General features: G+C 37.6%; 1 protein-coding gene across 1 annotated transcript in view; it reads left to right on the forward strand.

Annotated features, from left to right (window-relative positions):
- GRIN3A (glutamate ionotropic receptor NMDA type subunit 3A) overlaps positions 1 to 20,347 on the forward strand; it is a 195,724-nt gene that overhangs the window by 125,546 nt on the left and 49,831 nt on the right. Inside the window, exons 4-6 of the mRNA XM_004372208.2 lie at positions 5,253 to 5,398; positions 8,524 to 8,639; positions 16,954 to 17,105. Of these exons, the coding sequence (XP_004372265.1) occupies positions 5,253 to 5,398; positions 8,524 to 8,639; positions 16,954 to 17,105 (414 nt within the window). The remainder of the gene's footprint in view (positions 1 to 5,252; positions 5,399 to 8,523; positions 8,640 to 16,953; positions 17,106 to 20,347) is intronic.

A 20,347-nucleotide genomic window follows, 5' to 3' on the forward strand; every position in this document is an offset into this window, starting at 1 on the left:
TTCTGTATCTATCTGTCTCTGTGTCTCTTCTTTTTATGAGACATTAATCATACTGCACTAGGGTCCACCCTATCGGTATGACCTCATGTTAACAAATTACATCTGCAAGACCCTGTTCCCAAATAAGGTCACATTCACAGGTACCAGGAATTAGGACTTCAACTTATCTTTTTGGGGACAAAATTCAACCTCTAGCATCTATAATAACCAAAGTAATTCTGAAATTGTAGTAACAAGAGGTATATATTATTTAAAGGTAGTACTAATACTCGGACAATGATTTAAGCCCATACCTTGGAAGGCAGACTAGAGTGCTAAATAAAGGCAAGGGGTTCAAGTCAAACAGACCTGATTCTAATCTTACCTTTATCACTTTCAGCTGATCTTAGACAATGTACTAAATCTCTCTGGACCAGGGTTTCCAACAATAAATAATAAAATTAGCAATTTCAGAATTAAGTATATTAGCATATAGTAAATACTCAACAATATTAACTATTATTTCATTATTATTATATATTCAAATTGGATAGGTTGGTTGGGTGGGGTCACAAAGTCACCCTTCATATACAGAAGATATGTTTCAAGAAGGAGTGATTTTCTTGCCAATGGCAACATGCTAGCACAGGCTTAATGGGCACTTAATAATGATGTTATAAATAAAGCCTTACTATTCAAAGTGTATGGAAACCCTGGTGGCATAGTGGAGAGCTACCGCTGCTAACCGAAAGGTTGGCAGCTCGAATCCACCAGCTGCTCCTTGGAAACCCTATGGGGCAGTTCTCCTCTGTCCTATAGGGTCACTGTAAGTTAGGATTGATTTGAGAGCAATGGGTTTAGGTTTTTTTGTTTATTCAAAGTGTGGTCCGTGGGCCGGCAGCATTGGCATCATCTGGAACTTCTTAGAAATGCAGAGTCTTGGGCCCCAACCTAAACCTAATGAATCAGAATCAGTATTTTAAAGAAATCCCCAGGTAGTACATTTAGTCTTCCTATTAAGGATTTCAGAATCAGCAAATGACTAAAATAGGTAACTTTTATAGCCTCTTTGAGCCCAGAGACCACCTGATATTATACAGTCCAGAGTGTTTAAATGGATAAAATCATGGCACAGAGGAGAAGCTATGGTCTTAATACCTAGAATATCCTATCCTATTGGGCAAGTTAAGAATGGCCCTTTCCACCCGACTCCAAAGAATATTACACCAGGTCCAGTGACTGCATTCCACCTATGATTCAAATACCAATATCAGATAGGTGTAAATGTAGACCTTAAGTGAATATGCCCAGCATTGGAATAGTGTTTTAATCTAAAATCACATCTGCCTTGGACACAGCTGTTTGTTTTTGTTTTTTTTTAGTTTGCTTCCATTTTGTTTTGAGGCACTTCCCTGCCTTCTGGGAAATGCCGTCCAATTACTCTCTGTGTGGATGCTCTGCGTAGAGTTCAGTATTCCATTTATACTGAGCAATTCACATACAAATAGATAGTTTAACCTTAGGTATTTCCCCAAGGCCTTAAGAGGTTGACACAAATATAAACAGAATTGGAAGATCTGGTAAAGTATTTAGCTGAAACTTTAAAGAAATGCTTCTCTCTGTGGGACTTCCTACTGATGGTTGTAATGCAGCTCAAATGCTTTAGTTCTTTGTATAGTTTTTTCCTCCCTCCATGATGCAGCCTTTCTGACATCGCTGGCTGTTTGAATTACACACCACATGGACACACAGAACAGCTGTGCTGGTCCATCAGGTTGCATCAATCGCTTCTTAGATCCCTCTTCTGATTCTTTTATTCTAGGACTGAGTAGCCGATTGTTGTTTCTCAGTAGAATGTCATGTACAGAAATAAAAAGACTGAATCGTCTTGAAAGCAGTTAGCTAACAATGACAGGAAAAAAAAAATTTTTAAGGGGAAAGAAAGACAATCTGAGGTGTGAACAAAAGTATCAAATCTGTAATGTATCTAACCTAAGAGAATTTTGTGTTAATAATGATGATTCATTTATTCCACCAACATTTACTGAGCATTTGTTATGCACCAAGCACTGTGTTTCTTGCAAGGTAACAGTAATAATAATAATTAACATTTGTTGAGGAATTATGCACACATAATGGATTTAGTCATGAGCCCTGCCCTCATGGAACTCATAATCTAGCAGGAAGGCAGACATTGAACAAATAATTACTTGTATTATCAGTGCTTTGTAAAACTACAGGGTACAGGAAGGGTGTTACAGGTGGCCTGAACCAGTCTAGGGGTCAATGAAGGCTTCCCTGAGGAAGTACCATTTAAGAGTTAGCTAGACAAAGGAGAAGCAGAGAGGAGGGTAAAGAGGATTCCAGGTGGAGTGAAGACTATGTGCAAGAGCTCTGAGCAGGCAAAAAGTAAAACATGTTGGAAGAACTGAGAGAATTGGCTAAAGCTTGAAAGGCTAGGGGAGAGTAAAAAGGTGAAGTTGGAGAGAAGAAGGCAGGAGAAAAACCATGCTGAACCTTAGAGGCCATATAAGAGTTTGGACTTTATCAAGGGCAATGGAGTGCCATTGATGAGTGTTAAGTAAGTAAGTGACATGATCAGATTTGCGTTCTAAGGAGATTACTCTGAGTGGATTGGAGGGGGAAAGGGGGACTACAGGGAGTGCAGTGATGGTGGTGGCTTGGACTGAAGAGAGAGCAGTGTTTGTAAAACATCTGTAAGTTAGAGTAGAGTCACTGTCAGGCTAACGATATGCTTCCTCTCATGGAGTCTGGTTATTTATGTTTGGAGGAACATTCTGTTCTCAAAACCTTGAAACCATTTCTTTCATAGGTGTCAGAGCTCCATGAAGCAGACATGGAAGCAGATGGGCTAAAGGCACAGAAAGAAGAAAACACAAAGGGCCAGTCCTCCACTGGAATGTGAGACTGGTTCTGCTGGTTCCCTACCCTTTCCAGTGCCTTGGGAAGGAGGAATGCACTGACATGCTTAACAGAAAAAAATGAAGCCCAGAAAGGCAGAGTTTGTCTAGAAATAGTTAGCAGGCCATAAAATATTGTCACAGCATAATAGAGGAAGATGGACTTCTGAAAGGGTTTCTTTTCAGACATACGACAAAAGTATTTTAATTAATGATCCTATGGCCAGTTATTTCACTAATCTAAGCTTGGGTTACTTATCTTTAAAAAGAAAATAATAATAATAGTGTCTTCCTCATGAAGCTGTTATGAGGATTAAACAAGAGTGTTCAGTAAGTGTTAGCTACTGTTATTGTTGATGCTTCGCTAAGGTTAAATTGTCTTAAAACTCTAGAATGAGTTTAGTGCATGGAACAATTACATTAAACACAAGGGTATACCGTATCACCTGCTGAGCAGGAATATCGTGAACAACCAGATGGTGAGTTCCTTTATGGCAGTGATTGCAGGTATTTATCTTTGTGGCCCCAATAACTATAGAGAGTTGTACATAGTAGGCACTCAGTAAATATTGAATGAATGAGTGATTTATTTTGGTGATTTTAAAACAAAGTTTTTTCTACTTATAAACATGATGCATGTTTCTATAGAAGATCCAAAAATGAATTAATGAATATATAAATAAACAAATATGCCTGTAATTTCACCACCAATGGGACAATCAACCATTGTTAATGTCTTGATATATTTTCTTCCAAAGTGTGTGTGTGATCATATATATATGATGATATATGATCACAGCATATAAAACAAATATATACATATTTAATTTGGATCAAACCATACAAAAGCTTTTTTTTTCAATTTGTCATATAATCATTTGCCTTGTTTTATTACATAAGCTTCACAAATATGATTTGTACATTGCACAGCATTCTATAAGGATGCACTATAATTTTTTTAACTACTGCCATATTGTTACCATATCCAGTGATATCTTAAACTTTTGGAGTTGTAAACAACTTGAAAATCTAATTATTAAAAAAAAAAACCTCTGTATTGTCTCCTTCCTTAGAAGACAATTGCCAACACATTTTTACATGAAATTTTGCTGACAATTTCAGGAGGCTTATAACCTCCATGAAGCCCATCCATGTATTCCAGTCCCAGGGGTTTGGATCTGAATCAATGATAAAATATGAAGCATAACAAAGGAGTGGAAAGACCTCCCTGTAACAATTGTGGAGAAGTATCTCCAGTTGCTGCTGAGTTGATTCTGACTTAATGAAATGTGTGTCATTGTGTGTGTCACGTGTGTCAGAGTAGGTAGAGCTGTGCCCCCTAGGGTTTTCAATGGATGACTCGACCTCCAGCCTTTCGGTTAGCAGCCGAGTGCATTAACCATTTCCACCACCCAGGGCCTCTGTGGAGAAGTGTAATCTCTACTAAAATACTGCTGACTACAGGATATTAGACTATTTTCATAGTATGGCCCAATCTCACTTCATTCTTATATTTGAAGTAGTTCAAGTTTTAAATTCCATATCAACTCTTCTCTACGACTTTCATGGAAAATAATGCTTCATGTGATGTATCTTTATTATTCTTAGTGACAGAAAGTCCCTGCAGGTCTCCAGATGTACTACTTCTCCTCACTATAGGTTTTGCATCCTGGAGACCTATGACATTATGGGGTCTACCCTGCTACCCCTCTCCTCAGTTGCTCCAAATTATATTACATACCATTGCATTTGAGCAAATACGCAGCATGAGTTAGCATTTTAGAATACAGTTACTTTAAGGTAACAGGTCATTTCATGATAAAACCAAAAGTAAATCCACAAACTTAAAATGCATTATAGCAATAAGACAGATAAGCATAAAAGAGATGTATTCTCTATTGGGTCATGTATACTTTAATCTCAGGATGCAAGGTTTTAACTTGGCTTTATGTTGTTCCGGTTTATTAAATAAGATAATTTATTATCGTGATTGTACACTTTGTGTGCTATGCACCATACAATGACAAGACTAATTCCATATGCCAAATTGGACAGTTTCTAAAGAATTATGATGGGTTCTTAATATAAAGCAGAAGATTGTTTTGTATTTTTTATTTGTTGTTTCCATCTGTTTGCTTCTGAAGACAGAGCAATTACTGATGGGAAAGCTGGGCTATAAGAGCACATGAACCTATGTCTGTCTGCACTTTTCTATGTGCCTGATTATGCCTGTGGGTGTGTGTGTTTAAAGTTTAAATTATTATTAGATTCCAAAAGTGATTGAAAAGGAAATTTTTTAAAACAATTCTAGGACTAATTTATATTAAAGACATTTCTTTTTCTCCCTCATAGCTGCATCATCCCTCCCAAGGCTTCCGCTTTGGAACTGTCCGGGAAAGCAGTGCTGAAGATTACGTGAGGCAAAGCTTCCCAGAGATGCATGAGTATATGAGAAGGTACAATGTACCAACCACCCCTGATGGAGTGGAGAATCTGAAGTGAGTGTCAACCTCTTGGGTCCAAAAAGTTCTCACTAAAAAGAAGTCATTTAGCTACTGACACAGTTTTTGCTGGCTTTTGAAATTAACAGCTAAACATACCCACTGTGTGAGACCCAAGAGGCCATGTGGAACAGTGTGCACTGAATTATGTGACCTAGATTACTGGTTATCTGCATAGTCCCAAGTTGGCAGTAGCTTTGCTCAAAGAGCCAGTGGGGTCATTAGTGTAGCAGATGGTGGGGAAAGCAAATGTTGACTTGACATTAATTGGGAAAACAATGGTGTTGAAATGATCAAACACTCAGGGAATGTGTCCAGAGAATAAAGTGTCCCAGAGCAATCCTTCTTTCACAGAGAATTTCTAAGCCCATGGAATTCCTCCTCTTGTCACAAGGAAATGGAATTTATCTTAGAGATTTTCTGTAGAAAGGAAATAGGATAGAAGGCAAATGATTCCCATGCCTGCATCCTTCTTATCAGAATTTATGACAAGCAATCAAGAGCAATCACATTGCCATAGAAGATTATCTGAGCCTGTAATTCAGCTGAATGCAAAGGAGGATGTGAAGCTATGGGTCTGCTGGTGGAGTCTGCCTGGTAGAAGGGAATGAATGGCTCCTGATAAGCACCACTGCATGAGAGTGAGCAGTCCCGCCCTCCTGCCTGATGGCATCGGACAAAGACAGACATTCAAACTGCCAATCCCTGGAATTGTGCTGCATCAAAAAACTGGCTTGTCCATGATCAGCCGCAGTAATTTTTCCAATAGACAGCAGGACCTGCTGCTGCAAATTCTTTTTTAAGAAGAAGGGGAAATAAATAATTTCATGGGACATAAGGGGTTTGTGTTTCTCAGGAGCTCCAGTAATAGGCCCCTTAAACAATTTTATGGACTTTAAATTAGAGCCTAGAGAGGAAGCCTTGTGCTCCCAGATTTGCAAAGTTATATGTGATGTTAAAGTACTATCAAATTCCACTTTTACTTTTGCAAAAACATTAAATTCCCTTTCTGATACTGAGTTTAGAGCTCCTTTGACTCCCAGCTCCTCTTCTGTATTCTCTCCTTCCAGCAAATTCATGCCCAAAAGAGATAATAAGATGTCAGAGAGATAGCAATGGCTCCCAGCTAGCTAGCAATGGCTGGCAAACTGGGCTCTGCTGGAAGTAAGAAAGGGTGAGATGAGGTACCACTCCAGTCCTGTGTTCCAGTCCAGTCAGTGCATTTATTTATTCTGGAGGGGCATCACCTGAGAAGGCCCCATGCCAAGAGTTGGCCCTGCCCTAGCCAAGACAGAAGCAATCATTACAAAGACAGGTGCAGGGAGACAAGCTGAGGTCCAAGAACAGTGACCTGTCCATGGTAATACAGCTAATAAACCTTTTTAAAGCTTCCCACTACTATGGAGCTTAGAGGTGCTTTCATTTTGGTTAAAGTTAAGCATAGACCTCATCCTAACTTAAATCCAATATCCCTGAAAAGTGGATGCATTTTGGATTAACTATTTTACTTCCTGGAAGAGTGGAAAGAGAAAGCAATGGTCACTGGAACCTAAAAGGGAAGTTGACCTGCTGACTATGTGCCCATGTGTAGTCCAGATAAAGTCACCCATGTAAAGATGTGCATCCTGCCTGATGATGACTCCTACAAGGTGTCTAGAGATGTCTTTTTAATTTTTGATAGACCCTAGCCATGTTCTCCTCTGAGTTTAGAGGTCATTCCTCTGTGGTGAATTTTAATAGTTTCATTCCTGGCTCTAAGAGAGGACTAACTGAACCAAGATGGAACAGAGGAGAGTTGTTCTCTTTGCAGAGCTGTTTGGACAACCCTGAGACAGAGTAAGAAAGCCTTTCCAAAAAAAAGAATTTGAGGTAGCTAAAAACAAGAGATATCACATCACTTTGGACAGTTCCATTTTAAACACTTCCCTCCTTGCCCTCTGTGTAAGTGGGAGCACAGCCCATGCTGAGACTTTGCCTTCCTGTGGACCATCCTTGCATCTGTGTTCAAAAATAGGAGAGGCTTTCATGAAGGATGCCCAAGGCCCAGCCCACTTCCCATTCACTGATACGGTCCAGGGACACGTACTTTAAATGATTCCTGCCTGAACTGCCTAGTGGGATGGGAGTGAAACATAAACCTCTAGAGATACTGTACATTAATAAATCAGGTCACTGAGATCTGTTATATAAGCTTCCCCTTCCATTTATTAAATGCTAGCCTATGGACTTTAAAGAGACAGCAACTCCCCTTTCCCCAGGAGTCCTAGATCTCTTGTTTTGATTTCCTTTATATCTATTCCTAAACATGAAATAATGCCTAACCTCTGATGAAGAGGTTAGTGATCCTGACAGAAACAAATAAGGATTTCCATATGCTGATTGATGAGACCACCTGGCTCCAGCACTTACTAGCTGTACAACCTGAATCAAGTTATTTGAACTTTCTGAGCTTCAATCTCCTCATCTGTTAAAAGGGGGTAATACTACCTACCTCATGGTAGTTATGATTACTTAGTGATAAAATGTATGTAAAACAATGAGTAATAATGCCTACCACAAAGAAGTCACTCAGTAAATGAAAAAGAAATGAGACTTCTCTATACACCTCATTCACTTCAGAGTCACTCGGACTTTCTTGTGAGATTTAAAGTAATGAACCAAAAAACCAAACCCATTGCCGTCAAGTTGATTCCGACTCATGGCAACCCCATGTGTTACAGAGTAGAACTGAGTCAAGACTTTCTTGACTGTAAGCTTTTCGGAGGCAGATCAACAAACCTTTCTTCCACGCACCATTGGGTAGGTTTGAACCTCCAACCTTTCAGTTAGCAGCCAAGCCCAAACCATTTGTGCCACCCAGGGGCACCTCTAAAGTAATGAAAGGGACAGATAAATAAACTCATTGAAAAGATGTCACAGTCATGTATAGGAGTGTCTATTTCCCCTGGTCTGCACTCAACAGCTCATCGAGATGCCAAGAAGGCTGAGTCAGCAACTAGCTAGCCTGTGCAGCCCTTAGTTTCCCGGTTTCTGTCCCCTAAACAAAGCCAACTGTCAGCCTTAGTGCTTCCTGCCTATTAATGAATCATGTTTTGCTTTTCTTCTGTTGGTCTTAAATATAGGAATGATCCAGAGAAACTAGACGCCTTTATCATGGACAAAGCCCTTCTGGATTATGAAGTGTCAATAGATGCTGACTGCCAACTTCTAACCGTGGGGAAGCCATTTGCCATAGAAGGTATTAATCAGTCACTCTTGGTTCACTCTTACTCAAGATGTGCTCAGTTTGCCAACCTAGCAAGTCACAAATGCCAGCGTCGGAGACAAAGAGCTATTCATCTTCCCTTGTTTTCATTTTCAACTCTTAAGCACTTAGCTATTAAGTTGCAGAATTTAGGAATTTATTTTTCACCTACTCAACAAGCATTTATTTACTCAATTTTTAGGTAAAAAAAAAAATTGTTACCCAAAGATGTTCCTTCAAATATCTGGGAGTGGTGGCACAGGATAATAAATGGGGAGTCTGATTTGAGCTTAATCTGTATTTTCTAATCACTAAATTTTGTAATGAATCCAGTGCAGAAACTAGATTACATTTTACAACTGGAAGAACCAAATGTCCATCTAATCCAATCCACTCATTTATGCACAAGAAAGCCAAGGGACATTACATCAATATTTCATGATCATATAATTAGATGGCATTACTGGGCTTAGAATCCAAATCTTCTGGTTCTTAATTCAGTGTTTTTCTACTAGTTGGAAAATAGCTAGGAAAAAAAAAAATCTCTCACTCTATAGCTTAGTACCCTAAACTAAACCTTGTTTGGGACCTCAGGCTTGCCGTCTTCCCCGCTGGCATCAAACTTTTGTTTCCAACTTGATCAATCAATCAAACTTCAGGACCAAAAGATTGCTGTCATTAGCTCCTTTCATTCTGGAGAACGGTTGATATATGAGGCTGATGGTTTGAAACAGCAAATTTCACATTTCCCAATTCCCAGCTTCCCTTCCGTGACAGTACATGCTGGCCTTCAAGACAGCCAAGCTCACTTGCCATAAAACACTTTGGCTTGAAACAATCCCATAGGAGTGCCCAGATTCTGTTTCCGGAAACCTGTACTTTCTGTATGTTAACTAGGGTATCAAGACTACTCTGATTCCAATTCCCCAATTTTCTAACCACAGTTGGTCTCTGTCTTCCCTAAACACGTCAGCAGATTTTTTTACTTCAGTCTTTGTTTTTGTGCTAAATGAGAACATAACAGCTGATGCTGTTTCTTCATGCCTTCTCCTAGTAGAAAGCAATCTCCTCTCCAGGCAAAGTGACACTCATCCGAACCAGGGGTGGAAGAGAGATATTTCATGGTAGTGCCTTACTCAGACTATAGTCTGAGCCAGCAAAGGCAGAAAAGAAAAAGAAGAAGCTAGGCAACCAAATGAACATTTATTATATAATCCCATTGTGATGAAACAATGGAAAAGTTTCCGTTTTTGTGGCATCTGGGGATATGGAAGGGATGTTACATTTTATTTTTGTCCTAGATGCACTCACTGGGTAATTGAGGTCCCTTCTGCCATCAGCAGCTACTAACAATGAATCATGTGTAGAGGGCATAAGAACAAGGGACTCCATTTTCTACCTTTGACTTCAGGGGGTAATCCTATCTTGTCAAAAGGCAGTGGTGAGATGGCTTGTTTGCCTCTGCTAGACCCCAGTGCCAGATGCCACACAATTAACTCCCCACTGGTTCTTTTTACATTTCCATCTGTGCTCATGAGACTTAGTTTCATGCAGTTATCATCTCTAGACACCACATTGTTTCCAAAGGGTATAAACTCAAAATGGCGCATGGAAGAGTTCTCCCTGGGAAAGCTGGAAAACTGTAGATTTAAATAGAGACAGCATTGTTATCATTGCTGGTTTAGTATCAAAACAAATGGGGTGCAAATAAGAAAATTTAATTCAATACTGCCCCTTCCAACAAGTTCACAACCTAAAAACAGAGCTTGGCAAAACAAAGTGAGGTGACTTATGAATTACAAACAACAGTGTGTTACAAATACTAATAAAAGTCTTGAGTCTGCTTTTTTCAAAGAATGGTAATCTTATAGATTTTTAGGAAAGTATTTTGCTCTTTTAATGAAATTTTTAAAAATATTATATGCTTTCCTTTAACAACACTTAGGTTTCTTGAACTTCTGAAAAATGTAAACTTTATTATTAGTAAGTTAGACTGTATAGGCATAAAAAACCATCAAAGCAGTTTATGTACAATAATTACCCATTTAGCTTATGGGAATGTTTTGTATGCCTGTCTGTATCCCTTCACAGGGTCTAGTACAATGCTAAGTATGTAAAAGTTATATGATAAATCATGTATTACCTACTAGATAACTCATTAGGTTAGATTTTAAACAAGTACCTAATTCACTTACTAAAGTAGTTAATGAAAGAGCATCCTGATAATCAGCATATACTTTCCAAGTACTTAAATGATTTAGGGAATTTACTTAGACAGGAGGGAAAACAGAGTTCATTGATTCACTCTACATAGTATTGATATCACACCAACTCAGTGTGACTACTGAATACTCCCCCCAACTTCACCAGTCTGCATTTATTTAAGATTAAAAGGTAAAAGTAAGCCAAACGAGAGAAAGTGGCTCCATGTTAAGTTTGAAACCTTTTCAAGGGTACTACTCTTTGCTACTAAAGAGTACACAGCAGCACAAACCAAAACTATTAAGAATTCAAGAGCATGTGGAAAGTCTTCAGTCATATTAAATACCATACACCAGGGGCACAAAGACATTTTGTGTGCTCAGGAAAAAAAGAAGTGTTGAGATAAATGAATACATGTTCTAAAATTATGCACTGGAACTAGCTGACAATAAAGCTCAAATGAGGAGAAAGAGTAATGGGACTCTTTCTGCTGAAGAACTTTGCCTGTTTTTGAGTTTGTTCTTTCATTTGCTTTCCAATAATTATTTAATACAGTGCTTAGAATACTAACTCTGGAGTCTGAGTGCCTAGGTTAGAACAGAATTGCTATCTAGTTGTGGGACATTAGGCAAATTATGTAGGCATTCCCTTGGTTCCTCATCTGCATTACAGGGATACTAATAGTACATCTATGATAGGGTTGTTGCGATACATGTAATGCATGTAGAAACATCCCTGGCACATAGTATGTACTTAATACATTATTATTATCTAGTATATTGAACTAATAACTTGAGACCAAATCAGCTATAAAATTCTCCCAGGATAACTTTCCATATATCTCAACTTCTCTCACACACTTCTCTCCTCATTTTGATGTAGTGAGGTGAGGGAAACCCATTTTTTAAAGTTTTCTTTATAGTTATGACTATTACATTATGCTCTGAGGCAATGCCCCAGAGTAGCTAAAATGTGTTCCCAGGACAGACTGCAAAACTGAATGGACCTTTTTTTCCTAAAGTTTTTTTAACTCTATATGAGAATTTATTTTCAAAGTATCTATGTTCCATTCACATTTCAGGAAAATTCTGTTAGTTTATGGATTTCTAACCATATATTTGCTAGCCGAATTGTATTTCCACTACTCTTAGTTGAGTAAAGTTGATTTATCCATGGAGAAAAGATCAGGATTCTATTCTGAAAATTGTTCTCTTGGGCTATTAAGCTGTATCCAATTTTCAGGGAGCCTGATGCCTTCATCTTTAGGGTTGAAGGATTCCATTTTGCTTCATCCGTCAACCACAAAATAGTCAACCTCATCTTTATTGCAAAGCCACATTTCTAATTATAATGAAAGCAACTCAGGCTGTTCAACGTTGAGTCAGCTATTTAAAAATAAGAATTCTTTGACCAATGAACACAATCAGATTTGAAAAGCAACTGATAAAAAGGAAGGTGGAAATGAAACAGTCAAGGTTTTATACTTTTTTACATTTCAGAATAAAATGGGTTTTTATTTATTTTAACATAATCCTCTTCTCATCTTCACATAGCCTTTTTCTTATTTCTCTCCTGTTTCCATATACATAGTTTGTTTTAATTATCAAATAGTCATAATTAATGCTAGAAAAATCATTAAAATCTCAACATTCAATGTAAGTATTTTAAAATACAAAATTCCAAATGATAGTAACCTATGTTTAGCAATCAATTGCAATTTAACCTAGACGTGATAGAGTACAGTGATTTAATATTTATTATTTCCTATGTAACAACTTTTTATAAATGTCACTACAACTTCAACATAGCTTTTTCCCAAGGGTAATTTTAACACTTTTGTTGTAGTGCCAAAATTCTATTCTTAGAATAAGTACAAGATTTATCATAATACTAACTTCCAATTTTTAAACTTTCTAATCATGTATTTTTATCTCATCTACCAAAAATATCTCTATCTAGAGTCAGTCTAAGATTCTTTCCTCCATGCTCTGATCTGGTAGCATTCTCTCATTCCTCTGAACTTGCACAGAGTTTTCTCTTTCCTCCTCACTGAGTTCTAATGATTATATTTTACCTTTATTGAATTTATACCTTATCTATCTTTGTATTCCAAAACAATGTCATGTAACTTCCTACTATGTTGTGTCGTTATTTATGTATGCCTCATGTCCTCCATGCCACCATAAGCTTCTTAAGGACAGACTGTGTGTCTAATTAAACTTGGTAACCTCCAGAGGATTTTGTAGAGTATCTGGTGCAGAATAATTATCTGTGGAATTAATGAATAGCTGAATAGATGTGAAAAATGCTTGTCAAATGAAAAATGAAAAGCAATTCTGCCATTGTTACACTATTCTAGACTGGAATTATTGGATTTAATAGGATTTTTAGAAGAGACAATGTACAGTCGGGGAGGACCTTCACTAGTTACTTTCTTCACATATGTATTCATATACCGGTTGGGAGCTCTACTTATACTATTCCCACACAGCCGATTAAAAAGTTAAAAAAATAAAATAAAAAAAAAAGAATCTGGCAATGAATAATGTATATCTCTGTCTGCTAAAAACTAATCCAGTTTAGATAATTATGACTTTTTACTGAATTGCCTGGTTTGGAGGGAACACATCATTGCCTGTAGTGATAGTGTATTGAGGGGGCAGAAATAAGTACTCTGTATGGGTTCATGTTATCTTGGAAGAAGTACAACCAGAATGCTCCTTAGAAGCAAGGTTGGCGAGACTACGTCTTACATACTTTGGACATACTATCAGGAGGGATCAGTCCCTGGAGAAGGACATCATACTTGGTAAAGTACAGGGTCAGTGAAAGAGAGGAAGACCCTCAACGAGATGGATTGACACAGTGGCTGCAACAATGGGCTTAAGCATAACAACAATTGTGCAGATGGCGCAGGACCAGAAAGTGTTTCGTTCTGTAGTACATAGGGTAGCTATGAGTCGGAACCAACTCGACAGCACCTAACAACAACAACGTGGGTTCATGTAGGGATTAGACACATGTGCAATGGTGTAACTGGTAACAGCAGTGGTCAGTATCTATAGTTCTTTCTATCAGAAGCCCAGAATAATTTAAATAAGCTACATGCCATAATCTAGTGCATAATCTTGGTTTAGTGCATGATCTACAAAATGGGGTAAGGTGTGTAAAAGGTTTATTGTAGGGCGGTACTTGGTATAGAGTAGTAAGCCCTCAATAAATATGAGAAATTATTATCGTTGTTGTTGTTGCCGAAACAGTTGTCTCAAGAGGAAAACCATGTTAATATTGAGCAAACATAATTATCCTGACCATCAGCCAACTCCCACCAGATAGTTCCAAGTCCTCCTACTATATGCTCTTACGTCCATCAGTTCTTCTCCCTCATGACAGTTATCCCAATTGTAATGAAATAAAGCATTATGTAGTGCACAAGGACCATATCTGACTTGCTCACTGCTAAATTCCTACCACTTAACACAGTGCCTTTTTACTCAGTAAATATTTGTTGAATGAATGAATGAAAGAATGAATGTGTAAGTCAGTGGCTCTTACTATACACAGTGCCTAGTATTGTACCTGAAACATAAATAAGTACTAAATAAATGTTTTTGGAACTAAATTATCAATAACATTCATTATACTATGAAGTCTCAAAGGAAAACTGGTTACATTCTTACTTACCCATTATAAAAATGTTATTTAATAATAACATCAGCGGAAAAATAAGCTGTCCATCTAAAAGTCTTTTAATGTCTCTCTTGCCTTTCAAACAAAAACTACTAGGCACAAAACAGGCACTCAGAATGACTCAGTGAATGGAACGTTCTAATCATGCTTTTGACATTGTCATCATTTCCTTGACTCCCCATTGTTAAGGAACAAAGAAAATTGTCAGGAAAAAAAATCATACAGCTCTTTAAAAATAAAAATTTTTATGCATTATTATTTCTTCTCTTTCATTGATTATACATGCATCTCAGCCTCATTTTTTGTAAAAGGATTTTGTGTACCTGCATTAAAAAAAAAAAGGAACAAAAACTAATGTCCTTGGAAATAAATGGTAACATAGAGTAATTATAGACGTTTTTTTCCATTAAATGTCTTTGGATCCTTGACAACATTTAGTTTTTATCTGTGAAAAAGAAGCCAGCCATTTTCTTTAATTTATCTTCTTCAATCATCTTGAGGGAAGTAAATATTTTCTTGACTATGATATCCAATAGCTAAAAAAAAAAGTAGTTAATTAGCCTCTTTCCTTTGGCTTTCATATGGATATTAACAGTGTAGTAACAGTTTGGAAAGCAAGTAAAGCCATGCTGGGGCAAGCCATTTAATAAAACTCTGACAACAAATTATATCCATCTCTGTGCTCCTCTCCCATCCCTTCCCCAGCCTCCTTTGACCTGGATAATCACTATCCTGGATCTTTGGTTTATTGTTTCCTGGGTTTTTTTCTAAAATATAATTTTATTACATACTTTTAGATTCCTAAAAACTTATTGTTTTCAATGTTTTTACATTTATAAAATGGATTCATGTAGTATATAATCTTCTGGGATTGACCTTTTTTACTCAGTAACGTATTGCTAAGAGTCATCCAAATTATTTCCTGTAGTTATGGTTCATATATTTCACACTACATAATATTCCAATTGTGTGAATATTCCATAATCTGTTTATCTATTCTCTTATTAATGACATTTGAGTTGTTTCCAGTTTTTGCTATTATGAACAATGCCTCTAAGAATATTCTAGTGTATATCTTGTCAAAGTGTAAAATAACAAGAACTCTGTAAGGAGAGAAATGATAGAGTTTTATTGAGGATTTGTTACAAGCTAGGGAAACACTTGGTATAATACCAAGTGCTCCAAAGTCTGAAAAGGGGGAGGGATTTTTATACAGGAAGGCTGGGGGTTACACATGAATCACAAGTAAATCTTTCACAATATCGGTTAATCTATTTTCCAACACAGACTTTCTGGGGGCAAACTATGCAAGCAATTTTCTGAGAGCAATCTTACATAAACATCTTTTTGGGGAACATTCTCATCATTCCTTTCCTGGAACATTCTTATCACTTGCTTAACTATAAACTATAACTTTGTATTATTTGCAAGAACAGAACATTTTTATCACAGTCTTAATTAAGGATAACCACATACTTGTCACTCAGGGGGAGGAGGTGCACATATTCTGAAAGCAGAAGCAGAGATCTAGGACAAAAGGAGAAATTTGATTCAGATCTGTGTTAGCCACCTTAGTCATGCCAAGCACCTTAGTTTTAAGGTGCTGTTACACAATCCTCCCTTCTGATCATGAATCTCCATAGAGATTCCTTGATAACAATTGTCAGAGTGCTTTTACACAGTCTCTTAGTGTGCTTGTGAAGGAGTTCTTTGGGAATATATGTAGGAGTAGAATTGCTGGTCTGAGAGTATGCAAGTGTTCAACTTCATTAGATAATACCAAACTGTTTTCCAAAGTGGTTATATCAATGTACAGTCCCACAAATAATGTATAAGTGATCTTATTGATCCATATCTTCTCCAACACTTAGTATTATCAGATTTTTTTCTCCACAATTGAAGTTAGTTATTACAAGTTCTTGTTAATATTTTAGTTTTCATGATGCATAGTATGCTCACATGGTGCTATTACAGTATTTAAAATAAATAAAATAAAAGTTAAAGAGGGTCATGCATGACCAACCAAAGATCGTGATTAATCCAATTTTTCATACTTAAGGTCCAGAGGAGAGGTTGAAGGAGCAGTGGATAAGGAATTCTAGCTCTGGTACAGACTTCAAATATTGCTTCTAAGAAATATCTTGAAGGCAAGGGCAAAAGGCCTTGGGATAAAATATTCCCTTAGGACACTGTGCACAGACCATTCCTCTCCTTTCCAGATTCATCTCATCTACTCAGAGATGCAGCAGATGTAAAGGTAATCATAGCTAAGGATGTCTCTGAGTTCTTTGAAGCAAAGATGGTGAAAATTCACCACACTCTTGTTATTAGGTCTGATAACAATGATATACAAGTGTGGTGGCAACCTCTCAAAAACAGTATGGAAAATTCATCTGAGATTGTATTTTTTTCCTAGGATATGGCATTGGTCTCCCACCCAACTCTCCACTGACCTCCAATATATCTGATCTAATCAGTCAATACAAGTCACATGGGTTTATGGATGTGCTGCATGACAAATGGTACAAGGTGGTTCCCTGTGGCAAAAGAAGTTTCGTTGTCACTGAGGTAAGGAGAGGCTGCTGCTGGAAATGTACATTTTTTGTAGATTTACTTTGAAGAATATGAACAAATGCTCTTCTTACCTGTGCCTCATGGTCAACAATCCATGCTATTACATCCACCATGCCTTTCCATGATATTTGGGTTACTCCTAACTTCATTTCAAGAGTGTCCACTCCTGTAGGAATTTCCAGTGAGACATGTTTAGCTTAGATTTAAATGTGAAGCTGTTTTGATAAGTAAATGTCTAAATTTCTACTTTTCTCCTATACCCTATATCCACAAGTGCAGAAGAAATGCTATTCTGAATTAAAGCAATAGTATCTGAGATTGAAATTAACAGTGTTTGGTGTAACCATTTTGCTGGCCAGAATGTGGATTTCAGATTATCCTTTAAATCTAACCATGGCTTTGCTAGCTTCCCAATGGTACTTGTCCAGTGATAAATCCTTTGTGGGTTTAGAAAAAGAGAATTACTTTAACCAGTAATTCTTAGACTCCAGAATCATAAGTTTTTTGTGTGTGTGTGTGTGTGTTTTTAACAGATGGGAAACTAATACCCAGAGATACTAAGTGGATTTCCCAAGGCACACAAATAGAATCCACCCACCTCTTTCTATTGTGGTATGCTGCCTTTAAGATAAAATTAGAAATAAATCCATAAAGTGAGCCAGTATTTGGATGATGAAAATAGTAACTAAGAGGTGTATCCAGAGCCCTGGTCTCAAATATTTAAAAAAGGAGTTAAATAAACCAGTACAGGGTCAGCCTAAGATTAAAAACAGAAACAACAACAAAAACTGAAGCCAACAATAATGGTTTTAAATAGCATCTATTTGCCAACAACTCCCAAATTTATATTTCAACACAGACCCTTCTTCTGAGTTCCCAAACCATATATCCACCTTCCTGCTTGACATCTCCACTTGAATACCCTACAGGCATCTCAAATTTAACTTGTCAAAAACTAAACCCTTGATCTTCCCTCCTAAGCCTGCTTTTCGTCCTGTTTCCCATCTTAGTAAATGGCACCTCTGTCCGTTCAATTACTTGTTCCAGAAACTGGCAGGGATCGTTAATGCCTCCCACATTTCACCTTCTGCATCCATCAACAAGCCATATCTTTTCCTCTTATAAAATATGTTTCAAATATGCCCATTTATTGCCATCTTTTCTGTCATCACTCTAGTCCAAGCCATCAGCGCTCACCTGGACCATGGCAAGAGCCTCCTAAGTGGTCTCAGTTTTCACTCCTGCCTCTCTCCAATCTGTTTTCCACATGGCAGATCATTCCTCCACTAAGAAGCCTACAATGGCCTCTCATGGTAGTTAGGAGAAAATCTGAAATGCTGAACGTGGCCTACAATGCCCTACGGGCCTGACCTGCTTCAGACTTGTCTCATCTCATTTCCCTTCTCACTCCTAACAGCCTCACCATATGGCCAGTTTTAGATGGAGATACACCAGAAGCTTTCCTGCTTTGAGGTCTCTACACATGCTGTTGTCTCCTCCTCAAATGCTCTTCTCACTGATGTTTGCCCAGCTGACACCTCCTCATTACCAACTCCCTTCTGAAATCTCCCTTCTTCAAAGCCGACCCATAGTCCCTGATCCAATCTGAAACATATCTCCCTGTTATAATCTCATATCTCACATTATTTCATAGACTTATCATAACTTATAAACTTCACAATATATCTGATATATATTTAATCAGATTTTTATTTGTTTAATATATTTCTCCTTCATTAGATTGTAAGAACTCTGCGGCAGAGACTTTGTATACTATTGTATTCTCAACGCCTGGTATATAGTAGGCATTCAGTAAGGAACTGTGAAATAAATGAATCAGGACAACATACCTGAGAGTTGAGGAGCAGAAGGTAAGAGCATAGAGCAGGAATGTGATAGATAAGTAGGTAGGTAAAGAGAGAGAGAGAAAGATTATTTTTGCTTAGTTGGATAACAGAAGAAGTGTGTTTTATTTCCCCAAGCCAGAGATCAAATATCTGTAAAAGAAAAGTAAATAATTTCAACAAAAAGCTGGAGCAAACTGGCCAATGCCATGGGAATTAAATTTACCTAGGATCTTCCTGGCAGCTATGACAAAAAGAAATAGAAGATGGTCTGAAAGCTTTTTAATCAGGAAAAGAAAGTTGGACAGTCTTTAGTACTAAACTCTAAAATAATTTTTTTAACGACATTAAATAACAGAGTGGGTCATATTTGTAAGATACAAAAATGTTTCCCCTTTGGCTAATTCTTATATTGATCCTTATAAAAGTCAAGGGCTTGATGTTAGATGAGACTCAGTGAAACCATGTAATTCATATCCTCTACTTCTCTGTGACCTACTCGACCAGCTTCAGTCAACTTAGACCACCTGGTGGAATAAACTTGTTCATTCAACAATATTTATTGAACATCCACTATGTGCCTGACACTGTTCTAGATACTTTAGATATGCCATTGAACAAAAGAGACAAAGATCCCTGCCTTCAAGGAGTTGCATTACAGCAGGAAGAGACAAGCAATACACAACAGAATTAATACATAGGTAAATTAGATAAAATGTTAGGAGGTGAGAAGCAGGATAAGAGCGATGGCAGTGGTCATAGGAGGCTGCATTGAGAAGGTGATCACTGAGCAAAAATTTGAAGGGAGCAAAGAGGAAAATGGGGGATTAGAGGGCTAGCATGTTCTGTTTTCAGTTATGTGACAACACTGTACTAGGGACATTTAATCATTGGTTGTCATCACAACCTTTTGAGGCAAGTATTTTTATCTTTATCTGGAGGAATTTGCATGAATTTTCCTAAAGAACATAAAATTGAGCTAACACCAGTCAGCTGAGTTAATTCAGCCAAGAAAGCAAACAAACAAGTTGCAAAGATTGTGCAAAGTAACGATCACATGGTGTCATCTACCATTTGTTGATGATGGCTGACTTAAGGCAAAAATCTCCAAGTGGTCAAAGTTGACAGCAAGACATTAGACAAGACAAAAGGAATCTCCTACTCGTGTTCCCAAAGCCGGAAATACTGAATGATTTGCACCTCCCTGACAACATGCATGCCCCTGAGCTGTTACAATTTCAGAGCACCATTAGACGGAGACATCTGCTGGAGGAACCATCCGACTTCTAGGCCAAGCTTCCAAGGCCCCACAGCTCTGCAGGCACAGAACCTAACTCCACCTGGACACAAAGAGGGAACATATTTTTGGAGACTAACACACCACTCATAGGA

Source organism: Trichechus manatus, unplaced genomic scaffold, assembly GCF_000243295.1.
Source record: "Trichechus manatus latirostris isolate Lorelei unplaced genomic scaffold, TriManLat1.0 scaffold00016, whole genome shotgun sequence".
Classification (NCBI taxonomy): Eukaryota; Metazoa; Chordata; class Mammalia; order Sirenia; family Trichechidae; genus Trichechus; species Trichechus manatus.